Genomic DNA, 12,327 nt, shown 5'->3' with positions numbered 1-12,327 from the left:
AGTTTGATAATACGTACTGAGAGGGAAAAAAAAGGAAAAATAAACTTAGTATGTTCAAAGCTTATAAAGTTGTAAGTCAGCATGAAGCGCCAGAAGATTTACTCTAAGCAAGGTTTAGAAACCAAACCTGAGCATTCTACAATTCAACTATGATTAAAGCAATGCATACCAGCAATTCATGTCAGAAGAATGAGAAATGAAGAATGACAAGAAGAAACTAACAAAAAGGCAATAAGAAGATAAACAAAATCAGAACAGTTCTTAACATGGTTCCCTGAACACTTAGAATAAAGACAACAAAATAAAGTTGATATCTTGAAGTTAGTATTACTACCCACAGGGTTGCAAATACTACACATTAGAAGGTGGAATTACCTTTTCCATACATCAAGAACACTGGAAAAAGATTTTAGGAACAAACCTTATTCTGGCAAACCCAAAGCAGAAAAAAAAAGATCATTCCAGAGGGACCACTCAAAACACAGTAATAGCAGATACACTAACTTTACAAATCAGCAATAAGAGATTAAAGGAATTGGCCCACCACGAGATTGTTTAGAATCTAATCTCCACAGTACGTGCAAGGAATGGACTGGATTTGATTGGACAAGACTTCTAAACAAAAAAGCAAAAAGTTTTCAATACTTGTAACTGTATAGTCGACCTAACACTTCAGTGAAGACCTTTTCCAAGTTCAGGCAAAGCTTTCCAAATTCAGCCATTTTCATATTATTTATGTGTAAAACACCTGGTGAACACATTAGGAAAAAGTGAGCAGCTTTCTTCCTTACGAGAACTCAAGAACAGATTTTAAAATACAGAAGATTTAACCTCTAGCCAGAGGAATGAGAGAAAATTTGTAAAAATTGGTACTTTATCCAAAAAAAGTTACGAGCAAATGAAGAAGTGATCTATTTTCAGTTTCTTCTCTACAATGATTACCATCGTTGATCATCATAACATGAAACAAACATATGTACACAACAGCCAATGCACATTCTGAAAATAAAGTTCTTAATGACCCATAATTACCTTTTTTTAAAGTTTGACTAACAGAACTCGGACACTAGGATATACTGACTTTGCCAAATTAAATACAAAGCAAGAACATAAATTATTCCTCTCTTCCCAGGACCTATTCATTTAATTGATTGCCCAGATTTTACACTTTAACTGTTTTACCATTCACCTGCTCTACTCATAAGCAATTTGAAATGAAGAGACAGATAAGTGATCTGTGAAAATCTGTTCACTTTTTCATTACTCTTCTAGCAATAGAGTTAAGGCAGCTTATTAGAAAAACATAAGAAGGTAACAGATTCCAACCTCCGCATTCTCTAGCTACATTATTTTCTGACAGGTAATACAGCAATACTTTTGTCAAGAGCACATGTGCCCCCTATAGGTTTAATATGTTCTTATCACAAAAATATGAAAATAATTGAAACAATCATTAAACATTTCCTAAACAGAAAATGCAATTGCAGAAAATAATATTTTTAATTCCTTCAGTGTTTACATGCACACACTGAATATGAATTATTCCTCAATATCTGAGCATCTTCCCCATTCAAATGCCTTTTCCTTTTAAATACAATCTTTTCAACCTGCATAAAGAGCTTGTCTTAAGAATCTCTTCTACCATATAATTTTACCTGTCTGCCACTCTCTCTCTGTCAAATGGCTTTCCCATATCCAACATTATAAGTTATGTTTTTTTAAAAAATTGTAGCATCTTATTCTGAGTTCACCATAATGTATTACATATTTATATAAATACATAAAGATATATAATAATGTTACAGTTACATTTGTATTTTAAAAGCTAGATCATAAATATTATCTTCCTTAGCAGAATGGATATGCTGTTTTGGAAATACTATTAGCATCCAGTTCAATGTGCTATTCTGTACACACAATTAGATACCACTTATGACTTATCCATCTTGATAAATCTTGATAATTTAATGGTTTACACACAAATAACTACTACTGAGGAACCAATGGATAAAAATCTACAGAACTGATTCCACAGCGAGTATGACAACAAAAGTATGCATTTTTATTCTAAGGTACCTATTTTAGCCTTGAGAGTTCTTAAATCCCAGAGTTTGATGCCATCACATACAGCTGCAGTCATGGAAAGGTTGTAAGCTTCTGTCTTCTGAGTGCTGAATGCTGATCCCTGTAAATATTGAAATTAATTTCAAATAAGTTACTGTGGTGCTAAGTATTACTTTATTCAAGAATAAATACTACATTTTATTAGACTATGAAATAGAAAGCTTTTCTGCAAAGAGAAGTACAGAGGAACACTGGCACATGTACCCTACAACTCATTCAGAAAAATGTAGCACCATCTCAGCTTCTTTCCAGGACAGCCTTGATCCAGGGATGACACCTACCAAAATGAGTCAAAGGGAATCTCTGGGTCATCACACAGACTGAGGGGGATAATAACCTATGAGTATGAGATTAATTAGGGCAGTAGGGGGAAGAACATTTTGTGACTGCACAAGACTGTCTTGGAGTAAGTGAGGGTCTGAATACCAGCAAGTAGAGAGGGAGCACAGACCAAGTAGCCTGTTGGTCCACGTGCCAGCAACTGGAGAGATTGGAACAAGTGAAATTAAATACCAGCAGTTGAAGTTGGACCACTGGTCATAGGGGCTGAGGGCCTGTAGTACAAGTAGCAGGGGCAATTCAGGCTGAGTAAGCAAGCATGTATACACTTAAACTTCAAGCAGGACTAGCCAGAGAGCAGTTGAAGTAGCTCGGAAGCGAGGTGTGTGTATGTCAGGGAGTAAAGAACCCAGAACTGACTACAAGAAGGCTAAGGCCATATGACACAAATTTTAAAGATTTTCTTTTTAATAAGGGACAAAAAAACCCATAGCAGTTATTAGTATTGGTCAACTGCATTTCAAGGAATTTTCATGTCACCAAAAACTAAACATTTTACACCATATTCTAGATACAAACAAAATATTGATCAATTAGAAAAAATGTGAAATAGCCCACATCCATTCATTAGCAAATTATAAATTCCAAAAGTTAGAGTCTGTAACATTCATAGAATAACTAATCAATTTTGTTTTCACAGTAAAGAAAACATACACAATGCAGGCAGAGAATATTCTAATAAATTCTAGGTTGAAGTTACTTTTTTTTCCAGGCTGTCTGGGTAAAGGACAAGAAAAGTGAAAACAAAACTTTAGATAATTGCTATCTCAACAAATTCAAGCTGCATAATACAGATAACTAGAATAGTCCAGTGTTTAACTATAAGCCACATTTAGTCCAGAGCATGCACTTATGCCTTTCTAATTCCAGTAGTAATCGTGCTCATCCATACCAGGATTGATTTGGGCTTCATTCCTTTAAATAATTAAATCCAGGATACATTTAAACCTCTGACTTTTTTTGAAATCCACGTTGGCAAACCTTGACCTTTTCACTGGCTAAAACCTTCTTTCTCCAGGGAACAGAACAGTTGAAACTCCTTTCCTTTCCTTGCCATTCACATTCTTGATTTGGCTGAATACATCATGGAAACCTCAAGGCCATTTCCCGCAATCAGTGCTGAACTGCCAGGAATCTTCTATTTCTTATGAAAATTGGCATATGGATGGAAAGTTCTCCAGTATTTAGTCAACAGAATTGTCCAAATGGCAAGACAAAGCTGAGCACTCAGCACTCAGAGTGCAGGAGTTTTCATTTTCTAAGCTAAGGATTACCACAGTCTGCTCTAACAGATGAATTAAAATGCACTTGCCACTGATTTCTCAACAAAGTTGAAGTTTACACATTCTCACAGTCTCTGTATCTCCATTATGCATAAAAACAAAATCTAACAACTTGCAAAATAGACAGTATTCATCCTAAGGATGGTGTTTGTTAAGCTAGAGCACTTTTTTAATTTGCTTCAGAAATGCACTATCAACTGTTGCTACAAGCAGGAGTGATCACAGATAACGCAAAAAGTTCTCTGAAAATGAAAATATGTTTACCTTACACACTTCTCCTTTATGAAAGGCTAACAGTACTACTTGCAAGACAACATTCATGTAAAAACTTTGCTCCTTTCCTGCTCTAAAGTTTTGACAGTAAGATAAGCTACATCTTATGTAGCTTATATAAGATCTTACTTCTTAAGCTCTAATATATCAGTTTAAGTTATAAATGGAAGTTGGAACTACAATTATTATTGAATATTGCTGTAGAAAACAGCAATGAAAAACTCAATATATACGAGTTGGAATAAGCAAGCTGGAAGTTATTTACACTTTTGTGGTTTTACAGTTCATTAATTTGTGAGTTATCCTAAAATGCAAAGCAGTGGGGTATTCTGTATATTAATTTCTTCTGACAGATAAATCACTTATTCCCATCATCTTCATCATCCATCACTGCAATCTTTTCTCAGCTTCTCTCTAGAGCAGTTACATTGCAACTTCCAAATAAAAATTATCTCCAAGTTAAACAGAGTTCAATAGAATCTTGACCACATTCACTGACTACACATCAACATCAGAATCATCCAGTCTTGCCAGCTTACGCTAGAGACATCAAGGTAGTAGCATTAGATACGTTTATCTTAAAGAAAAATCTTAGCTGACTGTTGGAATACTATATAACCTCTGGAAAATACAATAAATAAACTACTTCTACATCATGTACTTATCCTTGTGAAAGGATGGATGACCTTGAAACAAAAAGATCCGGGGGGGAGTGGGGTGGAAGTATGAAAAGTCAAGTAATATTTTGTTAATCATCATTAACCAATTTTCTTTAGGTGATCCTATGTACCAAAACAAACACATAAAGCTGTAAAACACTGTTTGGAAAAGAACCTACAGCAGTGTAAATAAGTTATTAACAGTTTAGGATGTTAACTTATACTGAACCTGAAAAAGTGAACTAAAAACTTTGTTAAAGCAAAGTCATCACAATCAGAATACCAACATTTTCTCATTGCTTCGAAAGAATCTTAATGGCATTATTATGGTCTAGTAGTAACACTGTACTAAAAGCAGTTTTAAGAGTGTTGAGACTGAGGGCTGGAAACCAAAACTATCTTCTCCCACATAGGTGCTGTTTGTGTGTGCTACACCATACTTTCTCTTTCTTCCTCACTTCCTGAAGCCTGCTCTGCATCCCATGGCACAGCTTAAGAGAAGAGTGCACAGACCCTTGACATTAGCCTATTGCTTCCTGTCTATCACTGAAAAGTGAATGACTTCCAGCATTGTCCTCAAGCTGAGGAGAACACTGAATCTTTATCTCCAGTTTCATGAGAAAATACTCTGAAACCTAATCTTCTGAGTCTGCAACAATATCACCACCACATCTTCAAGAATCATATAATTATCCCAGTTCCCTAATGAAATTTATGTAATTGTACCATCTACTAATTTCCATTCAGAAATTTTTTATCTGTTTCACAGTTTAAATGTGATGGAGAAAAAGGTCTCATAGCTACATTTCCACAAGATACTCATAAATGAGTAACTAGCTAAAAAATTCAAACTGGGACAGTAGTAGAAAAGGAAAGTGGCACACATGCCTGCTCTGAATGTAACTCTTGTTCAACTAGTAACAAGGACTTGATAAGAAGATGAGGATGCAGTTGAAGAAGGGTGCTCAGTGAATATAGGGAGCAAAACTGAAAGTATAAGTGGTGTAAAAGTGAAGGTTATAAAGAACACAGTACTTGGAGTCACTGTGGGTTTAGAAGATGATATTTATGACCTAAGCTTAAAATTCTTCAGAAAGGATGCTTAACTCATTTTATTATTGCTGGAATAAACTGTAACTGAAGATGGAGGAACCTTCATCATAATCATGTGGCATGTCCCAAGGACTTCAGGACAGTTTGGTGTCAAGAGGCTTAGTTAAGGAAACAAAAAAAATACCAAGTTTCAAATGATAGGCATTAATATGCTCAACTAAATAAAGTTTAAAGAGTTTCAAGGCAAGCAATTATAAGCACTAAAATTCTGCAAGTAATTTCATTTCAAACTTTTCCCATATACCAAGCTTCCAGAGCCAGGCACATATGTCATTTGTGATTTCCTCTCCTGAAATTCAGTACTGAAGTTGCACTATTTTGGATCCTGAACAAAGAGTTCTGCATTACAGTCAAATACTAAAATCTGTCTATAAATCTAACCTATGAGACAACTTGAAATATGAACAGACACCAGCAAGTAACTACACTACATAAAGAAAAATATAATGGGAAAGCTTTCTAACATGTTACAATTTTGCCCAGCTTCCTCTTCCCATTCTACTACTTTCTTCAAACAATACTTAAATTTGGCACAGATCTCTAAGTACAGCTCTAAAATGACCTCTTCATACATCACAGAAAAACTATGTTCCATCCAAGGGATGCTTGAAACATTCCTGCCCTGATCTCCCTTCCCAAAGTAACACAAATTCACAACAAGAGCAGTGTTCTCTAGAAGATATACAAAGATCCAAAGAAAAGGCACCTAGTCAATGAAGTATTACAGACAGACAGGTGAGAATATATAGAAATATATGCCCATAAATATATGTAGTGCTTGTGTACACATACATGTTACTATCAATCACTGTTGCAATTTAAGGTTTTCAAAGTAAAAGGGGTAGTACTAAGACATTCAGCTACTCCTAGCATTAAAAAAATACAAAGAAGGAAAGAAGTACAGCAGTATACATTTTGTATTACGATGCAAATCTAGTATGCTAATCTATACTAGATTCCTAACACTAGATTCGTTATTCTATTATTTCACTAGCTTCATTATTCTTCATCTCCCTATAAACATGTAGCAACACAAGGCAACTTCTCACCATCAGTCATCTCTATAAAGATTGGCTAGCCAGAATTTCCTTCTGACATTCAATAATAACCAGTACTTGTTCAGCATCCATGTAATTTTTATAACTTTCTTCAGCATTGTACTATTGAGTTTTTTGCATCCAAGATAACTCTGCATTAAAAACAGAGTTTAAGACTGTCTTGCCATTTAACCGCTACTGCATTTAAATACGCTTAGAATTACTTTTCAGAGTAAAGCAGAAGTCTTAGCCTTCTGGAAATTAGCTTTAGTGATGTTGGTCCCTATCTCCCTTCTTCCTCCTCCTTTCTCATGGCCATTACCTGCCCTAAGCTTCCTTCTTATAGTTCTTGCATCTGGCACCTCTGAGCCCTTCTAAAACACTGAGGTTGAAGGAAGTGAAAGGAGAACACATAAAGCAGATTAACACAATTCTTTCTTACTGGAAAGTATAGAAAACTACAGCCACATGATTGTGGATGACCAGAAAAGTAATGAGGAATGAAAAAAATATAAAGGATTGTATTGGAAAAGGGAAGTAGATAAAAAGGAAAGAGACTGCAGAAAATGGAAACAGCTGCACAAGCGTTCATCCAGAGTGAAAGGATGAAACAGGACAGAGTATCAGGGAAGCAGACCTCAGCTGTAGGTTACTCTGAAACTGTGGCAAACTGGCAGCAAGCTTAAGGCAACACAGCCTTCACAGAGATTGTCACTTTTCTCCCTTTCTCACTGCCAATATAGAAAATAACCTGGAAACTCCACCTGGTTGTTGCTGCTTTCTTCTCCAAGGAAGGAGAAGAGCTAGTAGGAATCAGCAGAACCACCACCAGATTCACAATTCACCTGAAAAGAGATGAAGGAATTTGCTAGTCTACAAGAGCAAGAGTTTTTTATATTTAATCTACAACCATTAGAGAATTCAAGGAGAATGAGGAAGTGTGAACTTAATAGTTTTAGCCACAGTATTTGGAACAGATTTGGAAGAGAGACCACTGTAAGTAATTATTCTCTGGCTTCACTGACATTACTGAAAATTTTGAGAACTGAAACAAGAAAAGGATTTCCTGATTCACATAAATTTTAGCTAACCGACCAGAGAAGAAGACTTTGAAAATTAGACAAGATTAGCACAACAAATTCTTGGATTTAGTTGATATTTTATTGCTTGAGTGTTCCTTTGCACAGTTGCCTACACAGCATTCTAAATTTATATTCTGTCCCCTGTAATCTGGGAGTATCTTTACAAAAATGCTGATTCAACAGCAGGTTACAGCACATACAAGTAACATGACAGGCTTATTTAATTTTTACTGCCACTCATTATCTTCTAAACATTTTTATATTCAGAGTAAGAAATTTTAAAAACAGGATTCACATTTGTTTAAATGGGTTCCAAGTTGAAAAATAGCACTACATCACTCTTTAAGAGTGAATTTATAACCATTGGTGCAATCTTATATATGAATACATGTATTCACAATATTTCCTGCTAACTTTTTTTGGAAGACAACTCAATACTATTTACAGGAGACATGCCTGATGCCTAAGAACACATTCCAAGTGACAAAATAAGCTTAATCAAGTACATTGAAGGCTGAAATAAAATTTGTACATTTGCAGACTGCAAGTAATCTCTAGAACTGACAAAAAAGAAATATTTACAATTGAAAGTATTAACACAGCAAGGTATATGTACTTTTGTACAACTGCTGTTTTTCAAAGCAAGCAGTAACAGAATTGCATGCTGGTTCTATATGTTAGTAGAACATCCTATACAAAGAACAGATATGCAAATCAATCAAATCACAACTTCATCAGTGTTTTATCAAAACCTTCTTAATAGATTTCCTCCATTATCTGTTTTAAAAAATAGACATCTTCATTTACTACTGTTCAGGATGCATACAACAGCAACCTTAAAACATGGAAACTGATATACTTTTGCATGCAGCTATACAAAGGAAAAAAAAGCACTACAAGAATAGATCTAATGCATTGCAGCCATTAGTGAACATTCAGTTCACAAGGCTAGAATTGGCCTAGTCCAAAGGAAAGCCTCCATAAATATAACGGTATGGACACCACAGTTTTAAAAGCACTTCACAGGTCTCCTTCTACACCATCCCACTCCAACAGGAAGAGTAGTCAAAGTTTTAGATTCTAATATTCTACTCTTTAAACAGGATATATGCAGCATTTACTATTATTGTGCAAGTCTACAAGATATTTCAAAATGTTGTCTTAAAGCAAATGTACCAATTTATATAGACTTTTAACAGTTTATTCTAATGTAACAAGATAGCAAGTATAGAAAACTATACCATCAGCTAAAGACTAATTTTATGTAACTGGAAAAATAGAAAACTTTGATCTATAGTTTTCTTCTAAAATGAGGAATTTTGTCTGCTATACCACATGCCTCTAGTTTTTCTCCTAAGTGAATACTTGTCCACAGCCTTAAAGTTTTTCTTGATTAAATAACCTGAAACCACTCAGCTGACCAAGCAAAAAGAAAAGCCAAAGCTTTAAGTTTATATGTGTTACAAATAGCACTGAAATAGTTAGCACAATTTTAAGTACTTTACCAGATCACATCTCACAGGAAAACCCACAAAGTATTATACAAAAGTAGTAATAAGGAACTGTTTTAAACCCACAGAAATAAGGACTTTCCAAATGGGAAAGAATCAACAAAACCTAACACAGTAGGCATTCTATCATGTAAAGGAACATAAAATTTCCAAATGTTCAAATCAATCTTCAAGTTTCTTTTTTTTTAAGAGGAGTTTTGAAGTTATCCACTCCACTGCAATACTGAGCAATTTTTCATTTCCAAAGTCCCAAAATAAATCAGATGACTTAATATTCAAATTTATAGAACACTTGCATAAGACAACAGACCTAGAAAGTCACATAATACCAGATGAACAATATAATTAACATAATATAACAAGTCACATAATACCAGATGAACATAATACAAGATGAACCCAGTATTCATTTATATAGAGACTAAGATGTACATTCAATTATTTAACATATAAATTATCAACTTCTCTTTCCCATGTTAAGAAAAGAATATTAGGAGAACACATAACCCCCAGCATAATCCCCTCAGAACAATGTACATAGTTTTGGTTTCTGGTAAAAATAATGCAGAATGATCTAGAATAGGACCCATTTCAATTTTACAGCTCTCTTCATTTTTGCGTGCAAAAACTAAACATCCAACTTGTTTCCTCTTAGTCATGAGACATTCTGAGGTACCAAAAATTCACTGTGAATGTTAAATACCATCTATATAAGCATTGCAACAAGTCAGTAAGGAAAAGCATTCAGTTTCCTAAACAGTGTGGTAAAAGTGCAAGTCAGAAACGTGGAAAGTGTTAGCAGCTATGAAAATGACTAGAAGTTTACAAACATCTCACATGTTTACAGTTAATCAATCCTAACAGCTATACTTGGTCCAGACTGTTCTGCTGCTAAGTGTAAGACGCACTGTCTCGCTAGCAGGCTTGTTCAGCCATTATTACTACCCCTGGCCATTAGAGAATGGATGTGATCTTGTCTGTGGATACACCTTTATCACATAGAATTATGCCCTGTCCATCCCAAGACAAACTCTAATGATATGGGTAATTATGTATTTAATATTTTTTGCTGATGTACATCCACTACTATAAATATACAGATATATATACCTTGTTTTGACAGATCTGATGGACTGATCTAGTATGAACTTCTGGTATCACTGCTATGCTGCAGCCTGCATTGAGATCAAAAACTTCCAATGCTCGGTCGCTGCCAGCTGTAAAAACAATATCTGTAAGATTACCTGTGTTAAAGTTACATTGGTTTAAAAGGAGCAAAGATAAATTTTGTTGTATTTAGTGCCTTACAAAACAAAGCAAAAAAAGAAATGCAGTTCCAAGGTACTCAGTACCACAAAAGTATGGTATCAACACCAACAGAAAAGAGATGTAAAAAAAAAAATGCAAATTAGTTTAACTGTAGTTCTTTCCAAGTCATCAGATACAAAACTCCAAGTAGAAAACAACAATTTGCTAAAGGATACAAGAGTAGAAATCATTTACTGCTGAAAAGCGTAAAGGTGATTTCTGCTGTTGAAGCCATGGGTAATCTCTGTACCAATTGGTAAGTAATTCTGTTTGTATCTGCAAAAAAAAAAAAAAATCAAATAAATGCTAGTGTTAATGAAAGAGGTTATGATATACAGCCACCAGTAACCTCTCCTTGGAATCATAAAGCAAACCAAATCACATTCTTTTATTTTTAAAGTTGAAGCCATAGATCTTTTTAAATGTTCATGAGGTCTATTAAAAAGGAAGCAAGCAAAACAACTTTGCAAAAAATAGATTTAAAATAGACATGATATCTAAATATAAAACATCTTCCATCAACATGAAACACTTGAATAATCCCATCTTTATAGGGAAAAGAGTAGGGGGAAAAAAAAACATTAAGCGCCTATGACCAAAAAGAAGTGCCACTAGTTCTTTATAGCATTTCATGTACCAATTACTGGGACTATAAAAAAGGAAATGGGCAGAAAAAAAGAGTAAGGAAAGGATAATTTCCTAATCCCTGTAGGTGGGAATACGAAAAGGGGATGATTGCATATCACTGAAGGAACTGGGCCCTCCAGCATGTACCAGACTCCTCAAGGTCCTAAGGGACACTGGCAAGCTCCACGCAGGTATTAGGGACAATTCAAGCCCTCTAAAACAGCTTCAAGTTTACTTATATTACATAGTTAAATTCTAATACAATGTTTAATCTGATTAGAGATTTCTGTTTAATGAAAAATATCAACATAGGCAACACAGATCTGATCTTAAAATCCACCAAATTCAGCAGAAAACTTTGCTCCAACTTCAGTATGTTCAGGCCTAAGTTAAACCTGACTAATGATTAAGTCTTCACACTATTTCAGACCAAGTTGAAATGGCTTATAAGAGTATATTAAGTGTATGCATATGCTGAGCAAGAGGAGCATGGTTTCCATAGAGGAAGGGATCTACAGAACATGAAGAGAACAGTTAGTCATTGTAATGGGTTTAACTTATTTTCCTCATAGCACCCCATACTGAATCACGTTGTAGATTTGCAACTAAAACATTGGCACTTCACAGTTATCAATAGCACAGAAATGTTTTCATTACTTCTGAAGATCATCACAGCCTGAAGGCCTTCTCTGTTTCTCACACTGTCCCCATAGCAAGTAAGCTGAGGGATGGCAAGAGGCTAGGATGGGACACAAGCCAAAACAACTTATCTGAGCTGTTCAAAGAAATTTTAAAAATTGTCATTGCTCAGAGACTGGCTGGACATCAGTCTGCTGTTGATGACTTCTTGCATAACTTGTTTGTTTTTTATTAACTTAGACTGTATTTCTTTAGACCCCTGAGTTTTTTCTTACTTTTGCCTTTCTCATTCACTCCCCTACTCCACTTCAGGAGAGTGAGTGATGAACAGA

At 34.9% G+C, this 12,327-nt stretch overlaps 1 protein-coding gene across 1 annotated transcript in view; it reads right to left on the bottom strand.

Annotated features, from left to right (window-relative positions):
- WDR27 (WD repeat domain 27) overlaps window positions 1-12,327 on the bottom strand; it is a 92,576-nt gene that overhangs the window by 60,044 nt on the left and 20,205 nt on the right. Inside the window, 4 exon segments of the mRNA XM_065735875.1 lie at window positions 2,085-2,185; window positions 10,532-10,653; window positions 10,906-10,939; window positions 10,941-11,005. Coding sequence (XP_065591947.1) covers window positions 2,085-2,185; window positions 10,532-10,653; window positions 10,906-10,939; window positions 10,941-11,005 — 322 coding nt within the window.

The sequence above is a fragment of the Cyrtonyx montezumae genome, unplaced genomic scaffold, assembly GCF_038088225.1.
Source record: "Cyrtonyx montezumae isolate F1298 unplaced genomic scaffold, pur_monq_1.0 scaffold_0, whole genome shotgun sequence".
In the NCBI taxonomy this organism is placed as follows: domain Eukaryota; kingdom Metazoa; phylum Chordata; class Aves; order Galliformes; family Odontophoridae; genus Cyrtonyx; species Cyrtonyx montezumae.
The sequence above is the reverse complement of the archived record's forward strand: the minus strand, read 5'-3'. Positions and strand labels throughout refer to the sequence as shown.